The sequence below is a fragment of the Balearica regulorum genome, chromosome 6, assembly GCF_011004875.1.
Source record: "Balearica regulorum gibbericeps isolate bBalReg1 chromosome 6, bBalReg1.pri, whole genome shotgun sequence".
Lineage (NCBI taxonomy): Eukaryota > Metazoa > Chordata > Aves > Gruiformes > Gruidae > Balearica > Balearica regulorum.
Genome location: NC_046189.1, coordinates 22,568,693 through 22,588,784, shown reverse-complemented (window position 1 = coordinate 22,588,784; position 20,092 = coordinate 22,568,693). Strand labels below are relative to the sequence as shown.

General features: G+C 37.1%; 1 protein-coding gene across 4 annotated transcripts; it reads right to left on the bottom strand.

Annotated features, from left to right (window-relative positions):
- Window positions 1–536: 536 nt before the first annotated feature.
- Window positions 537–19,858, bottom strand: GALNT3 (polypeptide N-acetylgalactosaminyltransferase 3). 4 transcript variants are annotated; one of them, XM_075756781.1, is made up of 11 exons: window positions 19,525–19,858; window positions 10,308–10,906; window positions 8,817–8,989; window positions 7,451–7,600; window positions 6,962–7,196; window positions 6,068–6,185; window positions 5,487–5,687; window positions 4,269–4,400; window positions 3,254–3,355; window positions 1,866–2,018; window positions 537–1,358 (listed from the first exon to the last, which is right to left on the bottom strand). In XM_075756781.1, the coding sequence occupies exons 2-11, from the start codon at window positions 10,817–10,819 to the stop codon at window positions 1,236–1,238; spliced, it is 1,899 nt and encodes a 632-aa protein (XP_075612896.1). In that variant the 5' UTR covers window positions 10,820–10,906; window positions 19,525–19,858; the 3' UTR covers window positions 537–1,235. The 4 variants fall into 4 exon arrangements, with proteins under 4 accessions (XP_075612896.1, XP_075612897.1, XP_075612899.1 ...); XM_075756782.1 differs by lacking the exon at window positions 19,525–19,858 and adding an exon at window positions 15,957–17,033; XM_075756784.1 differs by lacking the exon at window positions 5,487–5,687.
- Window positions 19,859–20,092: the final 234 nt, after the last annotated feature.

The window sequence follows — 20,092 nt, the reverse complement described above, 5'->3', positions numbered from 1 at the left end:
CTGTTTGAAGATGTCCCTGCTCATTGCAGGGGGATTGGACTAGATGACCTTTAAAGGTCCCTTCCAACCCAAACTATTCTATGATACGTATTTTTAAATACATAATCAAAGGAAGGGTATTTATGAAGTCATAGCTCTACATGATATATTAGAGTATACTTGTGGATGCTTACAAGAATACAGTACTTCATTAAAAGAGCCAGCAGAATAGTTAGGAAGGCCAAGGTCTCACTTGGACTGATAAAACTGAAATCACTCCTTTGTAAAAGGGGAAACAGCAACAAGAAAAAAAAGAAAATCAACGTGCAAGTGTTTGCACAAGAAATTATGTACAGATAACATCAGAAACCTGTTAGGTAAACATTGCACAAATCACTAAAAGGTAGGAAAGAGAGTGGGTTTAGTAGATAACATAATTTAAAAGCAATAATGAACAAAATGCTGAAAAAATATGTTAATATTAAGCAGCTCGGAAATCTAATTACAATATAACTTTGTCATAAATTTGAAAGTTCATGAAATATAAAAAACCTATACAAAATGTTTTGGCTACATAATATGAGATTAATATCAGAATAAGCAGATTTTCCATTAAAATAACCACACATACATATTTCAGTGAGAATTACTTTTTCTTCAATAAAAGAAGAATTGACTTGTTAAAAGCTGACCACAGTGTGGTAGCCTACTTGGCCTTAACCTGAAGATCAAATATTTAATTTTTCAAGTGAGAGAACCTAAAAAATACTGAGAAAGGTTCACCAAATAACGTAAGCGATTAAAAAAATAAATGAAGGCAACCAATTGAGCATAAAAATTATACATATAAAGCATCTTGGGTTTTAGACAGTATACAATAAATTCTCATAACTACAGAGAAAACTAGTCTTCTTCAGAAGTACTTACAATATGTGGAAAAACAATATATATACAGTCCCTAGTGTGAAAGAAGACTCTAGGATCCATGTATCAGTGGTCAACATATAAAGTCTTATCATAGAAATATTGTAAACATTTTTCTTAATTGGGATCTCAATCATCTTTGGTATAACAGACTCATAGGAAATCTCTGATGACACATTTTATATCCAACTTAAATAAGAGGGAAAAAAACCTGTTTAAACATTTTGCATTTAAAGTATGCATCACTTAAAAATGCAGTATACATATATGATCACCGTTTAGAATGCATCTTTTCTTTTAATAAAATGTGCCTGGCCTATAAATATCAAATCTTAATTGTTCTTGCCAAAGATCCACTTCTGGAAGGGGTCTGATGGATTACAGGATGCCAAACTCGGATGCTCTCCGTTTCCTGTAAGGCACATATGTAGTGCTGCATTGTATAGAGTTTGATCCTAAAGTGGGTAAAAAAGGAGGGGAGGGGGGGAAAAAATGAACAAACAATGAGCATGCTATTTCTCCCCACTCTTCGTTTTTTCCCAAGTTCATTGTTGTTAAAAAGAGTAAGGCCATACAGGTAGTGCAGAGCAGGGGGCTAGCAAACAAATATAAGTAGTATGCAAGTGCCAACTTGTTTTGTTAGGAAATTTTTTAAAAATATTTTACAAGATACAAAACATTAGCATTGACTTCCAGGTGGATGCCCAGACACACACACTAAAGGATATCAACTCTTTTTGTAAGTGATATTTCTACTTTACATTTAAAATAGTGAAATCATCAGGTTTTGGTCTGGTAACTGAAAAGCTGAAATTATCTATATTTTCCTCCTAGAAATAAACTTACTCCTTTTTGGCTTCAAAGTTTTGTTTCGTTGGGGGTTTCTCTTTTATTAGAAACTAGAAGTTAACTCATAGGAAAGATCATTGATAAGATGCCAATTCACTGCACAGTCTAAATACCTTTTGATGCAGCCATTGTTCTTCTCCAATGGCAAAGGTTTTCTGGCCTTTGTAGTTACATTCGCGAAGCTGCACAGGTCCTTTAGAAGCATGCAGACAAAGCTCCTTCTGAATGTTATGTCGAATTTCATGGTGTGCAGAATATTCAAAGTACTATTTAAATAATGATAAACAATTGATGTACAACTCTGAAAACTAGGTTCTCTCTTCCATTCTCTTCTCCTATCTCAAATATATGGACAAAGAAGATAGGCAGCATGGAAAATCTCACCCTACACTGCTAAAGTCTGGTAAAGAATATAACACAAATGAAGATAGAGTATTGTAATGAGAAGGGTTGAGTAAGCAAATATGCACATCTCTTGAGCATTACCAGCATAACCCATATTAAAATTGTCTGAAGGCTTGCATTTAAAGGGATTCAGACTGTTATTTTATGACAGGAAGAAAAACAAAAAGCACAACACTTGAAAGCATAGAGGTTTAGTACAGTCCAAGGTAACTAGAGAGAGATGAAACAGAAGCATACAGCAGATCTCTTAATACAATGTCTTGGTACAGCATTCCCACATTAATAACTGTGACAATGCAAAAAGGCTAGTATTCTAACAAAAGCTTTTAAAACTTTGTTGACCTTTAGTTTTTAAGGATCGACAGTTAATAAACTTTATTCCCCAAATAACTCTTTAAGGCAACAGAGGAATGTTCATTTCTGGGCAGGGAAGGAGATGTAACTTTATTAGTATTACAGTAATGCCCGAGGGATTCATTATCTGACATCTATTGCAAGTCATACTGTAAAAGAAACAGAGCACCACCGCTGCCTCCAAGAGCTATGCATCAAAGAGAGCTCTCTTCTTGCACAAATTCAATCATATTATTCACTTGCATTAGCCAGTACAGGATAGACCACTTTGACCTCACGCTATAAGGCCGCAAGCATGATAGGGAAGGTGGCTCAGGTCTGGCCACTTGGTCTCCCATTGGCCGGGTTCCCACCAACATCTTCCTTGACAGTGTGAGTCCTAGTGGCAGAGAAAGAAGCTACAGGAGGAAGCACAAGGAAAAGAAGAATTAAGAAGACAACACTTATAAGAAAGGGTAGGATGAAAAGGTTTGGTACAGAAAGGAAAGATCAAGTAAAGCAGTGAAATTGTGTTAAAAATCTGAATCTGTATGCTGAACATAAAATGTTAGAAGTGAGGAACAACAAGAACAGGAGTATGAAATTTTCCTTGAACAATATATATATGAATTAACTCTTAAAAAAGAGAGAGAGAAATTGCATATTAAAAATTAGTCCATTTCTCTAAAATAAATGAAAAGCTTTAATATGGTAAAGTTACAGATGAACAGATCATAAAAAAACCAGGTATCAAATATTTTACCTGATTTCCTCCAAGTCCATGACAAGAATACATAATCAATGGTTTGCCACCATGGTTATTTTCACCAACATCCAGACACATGCGGTTACCTATATTTTTTAACTAAAGAAAGGGTGTTATCAGAAGAAAAAAAAATAATATATATATAAGCAAGCTCAGGGGGGACAACAAAATTAAGCTATCTTACTAGCATAAAAAACTAACCTTTGGCTTAATAACAACTACAGCTGTTAGTTCATTTTTACTTTCTGCTATACTCAAATCTAAAAATCCTGGTCTCTCAGAGTTAAACTTTTCTAATCAAAGGCCTAGTAACTACATCATGGTTGTCTACAGTCACACACTGTGAATAATTAGGGTACCAATATACAAGGTTACTGTTATTCAAATTACAGTTTGAACAGATACACGTAAACCAGTCAAAATTGGAGGAAGGGGAAGTGCTAAACATTCACATTCACCTCAAGCTAAGAATTATTAGTTGTTTAATATTTTGTTGGTTTTAGCAATGCAATGTCTAAGTTATTTGGCAGATGAAATGCAATGGTCTTTAAAAAAATGTATGTGTAACTATAAACACACATTTTCCTCATCATAAACCTAATTCTGAGAAGCAAACAGCTGTCCAGTTTTCCTTCTTAACATGAACTAAAAATTGTCTCAGACTTCTTACTACGTGAAGCTAAATTTACATTGATAAATCAGGAAATTTCTCACCACTGGCTTAGTAATTTTGTGTCATTTTAACTGTTAGTGATGGACAGAATGTTGCTTATCTTAGCAGATTGCAAGATCCCATTAAGCAAGGCTACTGTTAGTTATTAAGAAGCTTTGTTTAAATCTTGTATCACCATTGACAAAGCTAGAAAATATTCAAATAGCATGGTATGCAGAAGACATTCTTTGTCCCTACAGCAACTAATGATACCTGAACTGTAAATGCTATGTTAAGGTAGCACAAAAGATTAGCAAACTTCATGGATTATGGAAGACTACAGAAAATAATTAAACTTACATATCCAGAAAACAAAGGATTCAAGTCTGGAACATACGCTTCTGGATAAACATGACTGAGATACCAGGTAAAATTTTTACACTGCAGACGCTGCCTTAATTCAAGTCTTTTTGAGATGTCTCCAAATGTTTTCTGTTAGAGGAAGAGAAGGAAGGAAGGATGGAAGAAAGAAAAATACACTAATGTTACTAATATCAATTTTGTACATATAAATCCATGATATTCTGTATCATAGCATTAAAGAAGTTTTAATGCTTCATTTGTCAATTTTATTTTTTTTAATACTGTACTACTACAGTTACTGCTGTTTGGTTTTCAGTATCATAACACCACTGACACGCTGTCTGCAGCATTTCAAAGCATGTGCAAAAAAACCCAACATTGCAACAGGGAAAGAATAAAAGTATCCTTAGTCCAAAGAGGGTTTTAACACAGTGCCATGAAGTGGGAAAGCACAAATAAGACCATATTGATGACAGCTATAAAGCTAAGTGATGTCACTAAAAAGAGTGAGCTGAAATTATGAATTGGATTAATTAAATAATTAGCATAATAGTCAGTACAATGCAGAATCTCCCAGACAAAATTCAGTTGTCTAGCTGCTAAACATGCTTAGGAAATCTAATGCTATTAGTGATATAACATTCACAAAAATTTATCACGCAAAAGGGAGAAAAAAATAGCTTCTCAAAGAAAACTCTAGATTCCAGCTGGTGAAAGACCAAAGTTCCAGAAAATTTACAAAAATAAACCAACGCCTAAATCCCCCTGAATTTAACTTAAGTTTTTAAGCAGGTAGAGATAGGATGGATATCTATCATTGAATAAGCTTTATTCTGCAGCTAAAGAACAACAAAACCTGCTTTAAAAAAAAAATACTAGGCATCTTGAGACTAATGAGACATTATATTTCTCATTTCAAGTTAGTTCGCTTTTTCTGTGCTCAGCAGCTTTTCTCATACTCTTCTGGTAGTTCCAGTAGCTGTTCAATTCAAACAACCCAGGATTTTAAGAGAACGTATGAAAAAAACCCCTACCAGTCAAAAAAAACCCACACAAGTTTTTCACGTTTGTTGGGGCTACAGCATTAAGCAAACTGAGCTCTGTCTTTTCATTAAAATATCTAGAACCCTTACATACTTTGTCAATAAATAACTTTTGCTCACCAAAACTTTCAACGCAGCAAGTGTGATTTCTAATACCACCACCACCACCTACTTGTTTCACAATTTTTGCTGCCTCTGTGTTTCTTCGGTAAAATATTTCTTTATATTCATCCATCCAGACTTCTGCAAGGCGGACTTGATTACGTGTGATCACCTGAGTACCTTTTGGGAAAGTATGAGGACTCTTGCTGCGAAAGACATGGCCAACAACAGAGCAAGGCATGATCTCCAACTGTCCACCACATTGCCATACCTAATAATAACATTTTTTGTGTAAGTGCACTGCGATTAGAATTAAGGGGGTGGAAAAAAAATCAGCAATGTTATTGTTCACCAGAAAAACCCCAAAACACTAGCAAGAGTGCATATATCAGGCATACCATAAGTGAATTTCCTAATCAGGCAAACCCTGGAAATATACATTTCAGCTATCAACCCTAAACACATTAAAAAAAAATTAAATCAGTTCAGTGAGCATGTTTTGTAAATTATTTCATAGGTGATTAGTAATTCATTCTCCATGTCCTAGTCAACTGATTCAGCAGAGAAGTCAGGATCTAGTACTAATTTGTCCTCAAAAATCCTGTACACTGTCAGTATAGATACCACTGCTAGTTAAGTAGCTAAACTTACTCTGAAAGACATTTCTATATTTTCACCTCCCCATATTTCCATTTCTTCATCATAGCTTCCAATGTGTTCGAAGTAGTCTTTTGATATTGAAAAGAGACCTCCAGCAAAAGTAGGTGTTCTGCAAAAAGAGAAGTTTACTGAGGAAGAAAGGATTCAAATAGGGAGCTTTTTAAAAAATAGAGATGTAAAAACATCGTCTAACTTCTAGACAGTTTCCATGCATTTATCAGTGTCTCACTACATTGATACATTATCCTGGCATAGATAATAATTCAAGCAATTATATCTGCCCCATGGAATTTCATTTGACAGTTTTGTTGTCATTTATTAACAAGTGGTTTAGACTAATGACTGCCAGTATAAAAGACAGCATCAGGAAAAATAACATATTTTCCCTGTATGGAGGATATCAAGCAAAAGTTATTACTCCTCCAGACCAGTAAAGTGTCTGAGGCCAAAACACGTACAATTATCATCAAATGCACCGAATATAAAAGTCTAGTATTTTGGTGCTCTGAACCTTTGTTTTCATCCTTTCAAGGATGAGGAATGAGGAGCCAGAATCTGTGGTACTGTCTCTGAAAAGAACTGTTTATAATCCTCCCCTACCCCCTCCACCCTGATGAAAAAATATATATAGAAATTGCTTATTATGTTACTAGTGTATGTAGAAAAAAGGTAATGCAGAGCAATTACTGTCTTAAGAAGGCTATATTTTTATGAAAGCTTTAAAATTTACAATGTGGTTCTTAAAGAAAGTATTACAAAAACCATCTAAGATGCTAAGACTTCTGATCATACTCATCTGAAGAACTAGTTCATTTACAAACTGCTGTTGATAACAAAAAACCATGAAAAATGAAGGTTTAAAAGTATTATTCAAATTACGTTTACCTAATTGGATAGGTTTCATCTTTTCTTCTTTTATTTTCATGTTTCGGAAGAGACTCCCATCCAAATGACAAACTCCAATCAAAATTTCCTCTGTTGTGGTTATGCCCATAAGGAGATGGTTTACTAAATTCAAAAGTATTGAGATCTATAGAAGCAATATCAGGGCTTACAACAGCGACAGGGTTCTCGGCTATTCTTGCCAGTAATGGCTCTAACCAGCCATAAAAACATTCACCTATGGAGAAAATGGGAACAAGCATTGAATTACTTGGCTATAAATTAAAACACGGGGAATATTTTAACATGCCCACAGCAAGTCAGTACGCACTACTTTTAAATAGCATTGCTAATTATACTTTCAGTATTATAAAATAGCAATAGGAAAGATGATACTTTGCTAATGTTTGTAATTCATAAAAAATCTGCAACATTAAATCAAAGACAACAACGTTATAAACCAGACCCGGCATAGTTACAGGTTACACTTACAATGAGCATCCAGAAAGGTAAGGGTCTCTCCTGTTGCTACTGATGCTCCCAACAACCGTGCAGTGATTAGACCTTTTCTTTCCTTTTGACGGACTACTTTAACTATTTGAAATTGTTTCACATATTCATCTAGTTTATCATGCAAGTATTCTAGAAAGAGAGATCAGTTTCAGGATATTCAGTGTATAAACATGCCACTGCCAAAAATTTTACATTACTAAACTAACAGGATAAACGATTCACACTAATCTCAGGAATGACGTCAACATCAAAACCATAAACAATTCCTGACTGTTGAACCTTATTTTTAGGGGCTGAGTTTTGTTGAGAGTGGGGGTGTAGGAAGAGGTGACTGGCAGAGAATAGAGGATGGAACACTAAAAATATTCTAAAAGAGAAAGGACACACGCTAGTACATCTCTTCTGCAGTATTAACAGCTTGCATATCAATTCAAAATCCATTTTCAGAGCAAACAGATCATGTACCTACTTACTCAATTTATCTGCAGAACATGCAAATTTGTTCCTTAATGATGGCACATTCTACACACAGTTTTCAAAGGCTACGATATTTACAACAGCAACAGAAGCTATATAAAAAACTCTTTAAATGTGCAAAATTTGAGAAACAAGCCCACATCCCCCATTAAAGATCCCATGCCTTCCTTCCTCTGCCCATCCTTAGTATTAAACTGCACTACTGAACATACTTCACATCCAAGTATGTCAGCATACTAAATACAGACTTGCAAAAATTGTAAATACATTAATATAAGCATGTATGTATAGATATGTTGATCTTAAGTTAGCATATAATGTTTTTTGAAATTGCATTTGTGATCACACTCAGTATTCATTCCATTATTTTTGGCAGTCAGCTTGAGTATCAAAGATAATTTTTCCATTAATAATTTTAATTTCTAGGAAGAGATTTCCTTCATATTAATGAAATTAATTTGCATAAAGAAAATCATAATGATAAAATGCAAATTGCTACAAGCATTGGCCAATTTATCCTTGGATACTTTGTTCTATAAATTATAATTGGTTTGTACAAATTACAGAGCTGCTTGTCATGCAACCAGTTATGCAGTTTAAGCTGCAACAGAATTAGAATGATCTGAAATGGGGTTTAAAAAACTTTTATAGGACAAGAATTTCATATTTGACTACCTTATAAAAAAAAAAGATGGGGGAGAACTATTTTATGTTTTATAAAAAGAGAAAGGAACAAAACCACTCAGAATACCATTATACATGTTAATAGTGGTAGAGAGATATCCTCTTTTAACCAATTTATCTGCAATCCTAACAGAAATAAATACATAAAAAAATAAAATCAAGAGAAAACAGGAAGACCTCTTACCATCTACACTGGCATCATCCACCAAAATAATCTCCTTTAGCAGTATGGCAGGAGACGTATACATCACACTGTGAACAGTTCTGAGCAGAGTGGACCACGCTTCATTATGAAAAACTATTACAATGCTTGTGGTTGGCAATGGTGGGCAACGCTTAAACTTTTGTTCAATACATCTACAGATTTGAAAGCATCAAATGTTACAAAATGGACAAAAAGGTTTGACTCAAACTCTTAAAAGAAACCCTACTCTTTCTAGTACAAAGCTTTGTAAGTATGGATATTAAATATTTCAGCTTCTCCACTTTCTATCCCAGTTTTGGAGCACAAAGGCAGATGCTCCAACTGGAGAAGCTGTACAAAGTATCTTTTTAAAGATACAATGAATAAGAATTCCACTTCATCAACTGACTCAGTTCTGCTTCTGCCTCACAAACATTTGAGTACATTTCATTAGCACCCAGGTCTTCTTCAGGAAAAAAAAAAGTTATTCTATTGAAACAGCAGATACTGAGCTGCAAAATCAGACTTTAAACCAGCATTACTGTTGAAATACAAAAATACAAAGAATAATATTTATTAGAAGAAGCAGAATTTGCAAGGAGAAATAGAACAGATCTAATTCAAAACTTCAAAATTTTATAGAAATAACATATAATCCTTAGGGCAGCATATGTCATTCAAGTGAAACAATTTTAAACCCACAGTTTTTCAAGATTGATGACACTTGTGTATTCACAAGCTGCACATTTATTGATTATTGCTTGTCAAATTTAGACACTGGAAGTTTCCTCAAGGTAATTATCACAGCCATCGTCTCACAAAATACACAGGCAAGAACTCACCAGTTATGCTCTAGCAAAGGTTATTGTGAGCTGCAGCACGTGCAACATGATATTCATACTACCAGCAGCAGTTCAGTAAGGTTAGGCACTTCTGACACGTAGCTGAGAACATATGATCTGACACTGAAAGAGACTGCTCACAACCAAAACCCACTCTACTCAGTCCTACAGTCTTCATTAATAAAATTTCCATTATGTTTCCATAAATGTTCCATTGCCTTGTTCAACAATTTACAATTCCTAATTTATTAAATTAGGCTGGTGGCTTTATTAACACTGAATACTTAAAAAAAAAGGGGGGGGGGGGGGGGATGTGTTTAAATTGGAAAAAAGTTTAAACCACCTTTTTAGGTTTTTTTTCCCTAGGTAAAACTTAGTAGGCTTCCAGAAAGTGACTCAGAAATTGTAGCTTAAAGGCAAAAGCAGAAAACCTTATTTAAATATGGTTACTTTGAATTCAAAACCATGAAAGAAGCGAGCCTTTCTAAATATTCTTGGCTTTGGCACTGTGAATCATTATGTACCATCAATCATTATGTATAGCTAGGAGACTTTCCTAAACTATCGCCTAATCCTGAACTCAAATCACCTTGCTGTCTGCATTTCTGACAAGGTTTTCAACTATCAGGACATACACATTTCAACATACTCAGGAGGTCGAGTGTCTGGTCCAAGATCTCGGTGTAAAGAAATCCTATCACTTGCAAATGCATTGAAACAGTGTTTTTCTTCTCCACGCTGTTTTTCTTTCTGTTCTTCTGAATTTAAGTTGATAGTTTTAAATGCTTTACCAGAAGCTCCAGGAGCATTAGGATCTTGAAGGGGTCGATCTAGAAAGGGTTTTAGTTCCACTGCAGTATAGTATCCTGGCAAACAGTGTCTCTCTCCAGGAATCTTAGTTTGCCTAACAGGTGCTTTTATCTGCATTTTTGGCTTTGCAGCTTTGATATTGTTCATAGCATTTAACACAAGTCCTAATACATGACTTTTCTTTCCAACCACTGGCTCAATTCCTGCTTCATCTTTAAAATCTTGAATGCCCACTTCTCTTTGTAATAAAAATAAAAATACCAGAAAGACTAACACAATAATGCTAAACTTCCACAGTTTCCAGTGAAAAAATAATTTCTTCAGTAGCTTAGATGTTTTTTTCAAAGCCATTGTAGTTTTAAAAACTTATCACAAGATAAAAGTTTCTGTGAATGATGGTCTTCAAATAGCTCACAGCATTCCTTGAAATTATAACACCTGTAAATTAAAACAAAAATATAAATTTAGATATCTAGTGTATTTGGCAATGTAAAACCACATTAAATTGATAGGCGGGAACTAATTCACAACTCCCAACTGTCAAACATTATGTGGCTGTCACTTAAAGATAAGTCAAACCTATCTATAAGACACCGAAGATGCACTTTCCCTGGTTTTTTGGCTTGTTTTTTTGTGCAGTTTTTTGTGATTTTTTTTTTTTTAAATCCACTTCAAATAGAAGAACCAGAAAGTAGGCATACCACTAAAAATAAAACACTATTTCTACACAATGCCACTACTTTGCATTAATTTTCTTCCAAATCTTGAAAATTAAGTTATTTAACATTAGAGAAAAGTGTTGTTTTAAGTCTTCTAGAAGCAGGGAATTTTAGTTCAATGATGAGATAGAAAGAAAACAGATGGGATCAGCACAGTAAGTTCAAGTTGCATGTAAGAAAGATCCACACAAAAAGTGAACTATAAAGACAGGAAGGACTTCTCAATCAACTTATTTCAACAATTTGGAAATTTCCAATATTTAAAAAAATATAAATCCATTTCAAGATTAGACTTAAGTAATCACACTTCCAAGTGGGAAATTTTTTTATTAATTTAGTTATCTGGTATACATGTTCAATGCAGATTTAATACAGGTAATTTGGAGGAAGTTAATTTAGCCTGAGGATCAAGTAATCATTCTGTATATGTTTTCATTCACTTGTACTGCATTTTCTGGCATGCGCTGCAGCAACTCATCAAGAGAACATGTCAAAGAACTCTCCTCTTTGAGGAACTCTGCCACTATCTTTTTCACAAACAAGCAATTATTCAATGGCTTTCAAAGATGGGGAACTATGAAAAACATTCGAGGACTACCAGAATCCAAGTGATTTGAATTAAATTATCTCTGCAAAATTGGCAGTTTACAAGAAGAGGGAAATAGCAACCAGCATTAATTCAAAACACAGCTTTATGTTTGTGTAAGCAGCATGTATGTGAACTGAGAAAACAAATAAGCAGCATCTAGATAAAAGCCACAGTTAATTTCCACTTGCTAACTACTGACCACAGAATTGCAAAAAACTACCTTTCTATTTCATCCTTTGAAATACAAATAGATTCTGCATTTCTTAATTGGGATAACACATGCTCAGTAAGAGATATAACTTACAGAAAACAGAAAAAACCCTCACCTTGTTTCTGTCAAGAATTTGCAGGATAAGTTAAGCACCTGGACTTGTTCACATTATAGTTTATTTCAAAGCTTATGTCAGCTTTTTTTAATAAACCCATACATTCAAACCGCAATAGCTTTACCATAGAGTTAAAAGAATGCAGAGGGGAAGCTCATTACAGTATTGCCATATAGATACTTAAAGGTACCAAAAACATGCTTCACAAGGCTCATAACACTTCACCTCTGCCACTCCTTCCTCTTCACACTTTTCCCCTGCTCCAACATGGGTCCTCTCCGCAGCGCAGAGTACTTCAGCAAAAACTGCTCCAGTATGGGTCATCCACTGGTCGCAGTTCCTGCCAGAATCTTGCTCTTCATGGGATGCAGGGTATATTTATCTGCTCCAGCATGGTCCTCCATGGGCTGCAGAGAAATACCTTCTTCACCGTTGTCTTCTCCATGGACTGCAGCAGGACAACTTGCTTCACCATAGTCTTCTCCACAGGCTGCAAGGGAATATCTGCTCCAGTGCGTGGAACACCTCCTCCCCTCCTTCTTCACTGACCTTGGTATCAGCAGGGTTGTTTCTCTCACAACTGTTTGGTAGAATTTTTTACCCTTTCTTATACACATTATCACAGAGGCGTCACCTGCTACACTGGGTGGCTCAGCTTTGGCCAGTAGTAGGTCAATTTTAGAGCTGGCTGGAACTAGCTGTGTCCAGCATGGGGCACAGACAGCCCCTGGTCTTTTCTCACCGAGGCCATCCCTGCAGTCATTCGCAGCTCCCAACCTTGCCATGTAAATGCAATACACAATGTAAAACACTAAGCATATATACAGACCAGCACCCAGCAAGAAGACTGTAACTTGTAAAACTACCATTGCTAAATCTGCAAGGGCTCTGGGTGAGTCTACAGCCTCTGCAACCTGTTAACCAGGGATGTTTTCGTAACAACGTAACAAAGAAAATCACCTGTTTCTCAGTGCACCATGCACAAGCACATATATTAGTAAATCTTAAAGCTTAGAAATCAGTAAGCAATATAAATATATCTTCCTTAAATAGAAAAAAGAAAACACTTTATATATATATATATATATATATATTCGAGGTACTTAATACTGTAAGAGAGATCTGGCAGTCATTAGGCCTAGTCAATCAGGCAAAGAGCTGGAGAGGGGGGCATTAGCATTTGTTGGCTGGTTAGTTTGTTTCCAAACATTGTTGGCCTCAAATTTCTTTTATATCACTAAATAAGCAACAATGTTCTCCATCTTCCTCTAGTCCTCTTCCTCTTGTTAAAGAGACTTAAATTTGTCCATGATAAGAGAAAGGTTAAGCATTAATGAACGTGACGGTATATGTCATGAAAAGAGAGGTTAAAGTTAATTCTATATAACAACACTGACTGTTTTACACTGAAATTATGCTTAAATTTGAGAATTTAATCAGTATTTGAGTCAAATATTTACAACTGTCTCTTTTTGTTATAATGAGCTGGCATGAAACTACTCAGAAAGGGTAGAAAAATTCCATGGTATAGCTACATATCTGTTATCTACCTTAGTACCAGAGAAATCGTTTACCTAATTTAACAATCACTTTAGAGAGTTAAAGTTGCAGTTGTCAGATTTCTGTTGTCCATCTTCAGCATTTCAATTAACACAGCAATATTTACTAATGCTAAGCTCACTATGTCATACTTTTTTTCCCTCCTAGTTTTATGTTTACTACATGAACTTTGGCTTCATTGTCTCCAGCAAGTAAAAGGAGAAATGGACTACAATATACCAAAGATTTCTTCCATAGATTTTTAGCACATACTTCAGACTTTTGCTGCTTCTGGCTTTGACGCTTACACACTAACCTATTCTTCACAAAACATCAAAAGTACATATGTACATTTTACCAAAAACTTAAAACTAAATTTGCTGCACTGATTGAGCATATACAAATCCTTAGAATACTCATGATTAACACAATAGTCAAGCTATCTGTAAATCAAAACAACCAAAATCTAAAATTCATCCAGAATATTTCTTGCACTCCCTGTGTTTTGCATACAACTGTCTTCTGACAAATAAGTCATTAAATAGTATAATAAGCAGACCTAATGAACAACCAAGAACATAAAACAATTTATTTGGTTTCCTATGTAACTATATTCACTTTTATCTGCATACACTTCAACTTCTCTTTGACAACATATTTCCTTGTATCGGATACATCTGTCTTGGCTGCTCAGGTGTAACTACAGCAGGGTGCCATAACACACAGGTGAAATGCATCTGTCCCTAGAAATGAAAAGACAACTCACCTGCGTTAAGTGGGCTGTGCAAGCACAGCAACACAACTTAACCCTTTCCAAGTGGATTAGTGCACTCCAGTAGCATGCATGGCAGCATGCTGTGCACAGAAATAAGTACAAATGATGTTTATTTTTTAAAGAAAGGATCAACTGATAGCTTTGGGATAGTATTTGCAACAGAAGTGGACAAACACAGGCTCATTTGCCACAAACGAACAGCAAACTCTTTGATATAGACAAATGCTGAGTGCAGTTTCATTGACAAAGTATCTTATAGGGTTATTGCTTACAATAAGAGAAGAGTTCTTTGTCACACAAAATAGTAGCATATTCCAGAACACAGACTGCATTGTCCAAAGAGCTTTTTCATGAAAGCTGTATCTTCCTTAGAGATTTTACCAGGATAATTTTGTAGTTAGAAATACAATCTTTATTCCCCGCAAATGCTTCACACATTTTTATGGCATTGCAATGTCAGTAAGCACAGACCAAGCTACTGTTCCATCCTCCAGGACATGCTGAAGAAATATGTGACATGATTAAACTCCCTGAGGTGACTGTTTAGGAAAGTGTTTAATCTTCTATTCATTAGTGTTATTTTCACTAATAGTAGTCTGGATTCTTACAGCACTTTGAAATTGCTAAATATCAGAAGTTGGATTTCAGGGGTTTTTTTGTTGTGGTTTTTTTTCTTTTTCCTAAAGAAGAAAATAACAAGAAAACTAATATGTACTACAAAATTCTTCTAAAAAGTGCCAAAAAGCAGCTGCCACACAACTGCAAACCACATCACATGGGTAGTGTGTGAATTCAATACACAGTCTATGTTACATTATGCCACCCACTAACTCTGATGTCAGACTGTCTGCAAAAACTCTGGCTTACAAGAAAGCCTCACCACAGTAGCCAACATGTAGACAACTCTTGACTTTTTTTAGCTTGGTCTGAACAACACTGTAGACAATAATTTAAAAAAAAAAAAAAAATTAAAATGTCAAGATAACCCAAATCAGCAGAAATTCTTTCAGACCATGCCTGTAGGAGAAATTTCTTGGGGCTAGTATCAACAATATACTTGACCTCTTTTTTTTTTTTTTTAAAGAAAACTGTTTTAAAATTAACTTTTCTTTTATCTGAATGATAAATAGGGTTCTAATGTTTCCTGAGAATGTTGCTTATGGAACATAATAAAAATAAAAAACTAAATAAAAATATTTAAGACAAAAAAAATTAAAAAAGAGAAAAATAGGAAAAAAATAACCTTAAGAATTATTCTAATCACAACTATTTAACTACACAACTTTGCTTCACTCTTAATCTAATTTCTTCTGTAACTCCAGAATCAGTCTCATTAAAAAGCTTGCCTATTTTTTCATATTATCTAAGTATACAATCCCTTCATCAAGACATTATTGTTCCCTTAATCAGAATGTGGGTGAATAGAAACACTGAACAAATTCTTTAGAAAAAAAAGAGCTGACACTCATGATCAACTGTTCTTACCAAATTAGTAAAAATCTGCCAAAGATATATGATTACATACATTGAGATACTTTACCTGTAAGAAGTGATACTTTCAGCACTGCTATTTCTGAATCTAAAATTCTAGACAGGGCATTTTGTTTTCTTTGCATGAATACCATTGCAGGTGCTACTAAAACATTAGCTACTGAAATAATCATTTTGGTAAGTGATATTCTGGTCTTCTACCCCCATGGAAACTGAGGTTTTTCTACCAGAAAAAAAAATATTTAAAAAACATCACTGAACAAAACCATTTCCACTTCCTAGAAGTACATACCAGCAGAACATCTACTTGCATTGCCACCTCTTGTGACAGACTAAGTGAACCTTTCATACAAGTTTAGCTGAATATGGATTACAAAGGCTTTTCACTCAATCAAGAACATTCAAAAGCACTGCAGAACTTGGGGAAAATGAAAACAGTTGCTTAAATTTACCAAACTATACTACTGTTTACAAGAATATTAGCACTTAGCTTAAATAAAGGAACAAATTATAAAAATTAAATGTACAGAAGTTAAAGATCACTGCTTCATGTGAAAAGCAGAGACAGAATCAGGGGGCCACTTTCTATCTCTACACTTGCAACAAAAGATACTTGCCTATCTATTCCACTACGAATTCCTACTGAATACACTCCTAGACAGGGAACACATACCTAAAGGAACTAGAGATTCACAAACCACAGATACTGTTCCTCTGGGTACATTCTTTGAAGCTCAGCCAGTGGAAATGTGGTTCTACTCCTGAAAAAAGTTGTAAGAGGAATACTGAATGTATTCAGTTCCTGAGACCTAGTTTTAGAAACAGTAAGAGCATAGATTATTCTAGCAAAGACTGGATGTAATCTGCCCCAGTGATTATTACAGAAAAATCAGAAGCTGTAACTGGATGATAACACAATAGCTGAAGAAATCCAGAGCAGCAGTAGCCTAGAACACCTAGCTGGAATACAATTTTGTAAACTTATTCAGCAGTTTCTTTGAGGTTAAAAAAATAATTACAAAAAACCCCACCAACCCTCCTTCTGTGTATTCTAATGGAAGTGCTTCCAAAAACTCTTTCAAAATGAGCATTACTACTATTTTTCTACAGCAAAGCACTGTACATGATAGGCAGAGATAGACAGTTCCCTGTGACAACAGATACTATATTAAAAGTATACAGTAACCATATATTCTAGAAAATATTTATGGCTTATTTTTACAGTCCTGAGACTATAAACATGCACTGAACTCTACTCCAATTTAAATTTCACTCAGCTCTGCTGCTTTATTTTTTTCTTGGCCAGATTAGTTTGGGCCTCTGTTAAAATCATTTTAGACAGTCCCTAAAACTGCCATGATGACAAGCGAGCACCACAGCAGCTGTAAAGTGCTGTTTTAACTTAGAAGGATTAGTGTCTGATTTTCACTTAAGCACCAGAAAATAATCCCTGGATCATAACTAAGGAATTTTGTTTGTTTGTTTTCCTGATTGGAGTAACATTTCAAAGATAACAACAGCATCTGAGTATTAAGCGCAGGGCTTAAAATCACAGGTTTATACCCTAATTGGCCTTAAACTTTCAAGTTGTTTAAATGAGTGAAAGCAAAGCAAATCTCCTCATGGTTTTTTTGAGATTTACTGAGGTTTATTGGGTCAGTAACTGCTAAACTAATCTTTGTCAGAATTTCCCAAAGGTGTCTTCGCTTTCCTCCTCTCCCCACTTGACTGGTTCTTTTCCAGCTACATTTCACTACTGAATAATCTTACCTAACAACACATAGCCATTTGACTATAGAATTTAATTACTAAGTCACTGTCAGTAGTTTTGCAACATGACTTCTCTGTTTGTAAGCAGAACTATTTCCTATGGCACACGGTATCAGCAAATCTTAGGGAAAATCAGACAATAGTAAGACAGACAGCAAGCGAATAAAATCATGCTTTTCACAAGTGGACAAAATCTAGCACTTAATGGTCTAGAAATTTGAGGCACTTTCAAATCTTCAAGAAAACAAGCACAGAAATGAGCAGATTAGGAGGTGAACCTCATCAGTGCTGGCAGCACCTGATCAGCAATTCATGTTGTGAACGTGATTCTCTACACTAATTCCAAAGAAAGGGAAAGCCTTGCACTAGATACCAGCTCTCAGAACAGACAGACTAGGCAACACATACACGTAAAGCAAAAAGGAACATCTCAAAGCAACGCAGTTTGACACCTAGAATCGCAGACTTTGGGAAAATGTCACAGAAAGTACAGTTATTCCTTTGGTTGTTCCTATTTTGACAGAGCTCAAGATAATCCAGGCTGCCGCTAGTATTGTCACACCCAAAAAAAGAGGCAATAGCAGTTACAAGGAGGAAAACTGGTCTTCTGCTCCTTCCCACAGTGCAACAAAAATAGTAGTTTGGGCCCTCTGTAACTAACTTAATTTTTACTTTGCTATGTTATTGAGAAGCCTTGAGATGACAGTAGCAGATGCCAAACTGACCAGGCCACTGAGCAAACCTAGTTAAAAAAAGAAACCAAAAGCTGTGATTTGGCTGTTCTGTCTCAGTCTTTAATTCTGTTGCTTGGCTCAGCAGCATGGCACTGTCTTTAGTCAAAACTGAATATATCAATACAATTTATAATTTTTTAAACAAATGATGTTGTTTTGTAATGGAAGACTAACATGTAAAACACTACTGAGATGCATACATAAAATTCATATTTCCAGTAAGATATTTTTTATTCAACCAGTAAAAACATTTATTGATAAGCACTTCTTTATACAAGCATATTTTACACAAAGTTAAAAAAAAAAATCCATGAAACTGAGGTTATCTGTGTTACAATTCATTTTTCCTGACAGTTCTCCAGAGCCAAGAAAATATTTGTAAGTACCATCACCTGCTGTGTAGAAGTAAGACTAACAAACTGCCAGAGAAAAGAGACAATCTAGTAACTTAAAAGCACTTCCCCTATAGGATGAAATGTACCAGAGGAAGCTGGCAACGTACACAAAGAATCCATCACCCTGCTGTTACTAAATCAATGCGGTGCTGTGGACAAATACTCGGGCAGGATCAGTACGTGGCAAGAAGCACCTCCCTCAGTCAATACTTTTGGTTTGGACAGTGCATCCGGCTGGTGGCCGGCACTTCCCGGAGACCTGTTTGCCCAGCTGCCAGGCAGCAGCGCCCTTCTCCGCAGCCTGGGCTCCTCGCCCCGTTTCGCGTTTGCCCAGAGCGGGGCACGCAGTGCTGGTCTGTCCGCGGAGCCCCGGGAGGCCCCTGGGCTGGCTACGTTGGTGGGACCTGAGGGGACCGTGTGCGTGTGAGAATGCGCGTGGCTGGAGGGAGCGCGTGTGAAGGGGTGCCTGAGGGGGATCCTCCGGGCAGGCCCCAGCCCCACGTCTGCCCGAGGACCTCTCCCTCCTGTCACGGCTCCCTCCCGCCCGTTATGCCCAGCGCCGCGCCGCGCGCACCCAGACGGTCGGCGGAGAACCGCGAGGAAGCGGCACCGGGCGCTGCCCCGCCGCCGGCCACGGCCCCTCGCCCAGGAGGAGCGGAGCCGCGCGGGGACTCCTAAGGGCAGCGGGCTACTCCCCGCCCGCGGCTCCCCCACTCACCTCGCCCAGCGGGAGGAAGACGAAGACGCTGGTCGCGGGAGCGGCCGCAGGCACAGGGAGAAGCCGGCGCCCTCAAGTCGCTCCCGCCCCGGCCGGGAGGCCGCCCACAGCGCCAGGAGGCTGAAGCCGGGCGGGCTGGTATGGCTTCCGCTCAGCGGCCGCCAGGTGCGCGCGGGCGGTCGGCCCTGCGCCTGCGCACTGCCCCGCCCTCACCTGGCGCCCAGGTGCGCGAGGCAGCTGCCGCCGGCGGGCTGCGGGGGCCGCACGCGGCAGCGGGGGAGGATGCGCGCGCGGCACCCGGGGCCCCGCGCTGAGGAGCGAGCCCGCCCCGAGGGAGGCGCGGGGGGGGGGGGGGGGGCGCGCGGGGACGGCCGGGCCCTCGGCCACTGCTGGGGGAAGTCAAGCGCGCGCACGCAGGCAGGCGTGTGGAGCGGAATGCTTCACTCGTCCCTCCTCGCGTTCTGCACCCCGAGGAAAATGTAATTTTTAGACAATTACATAATGCGCACCGCAGCGGGGCACGGCAATCTATGCATGCTTTAACATCCAAATTACAGATTGCATTTTA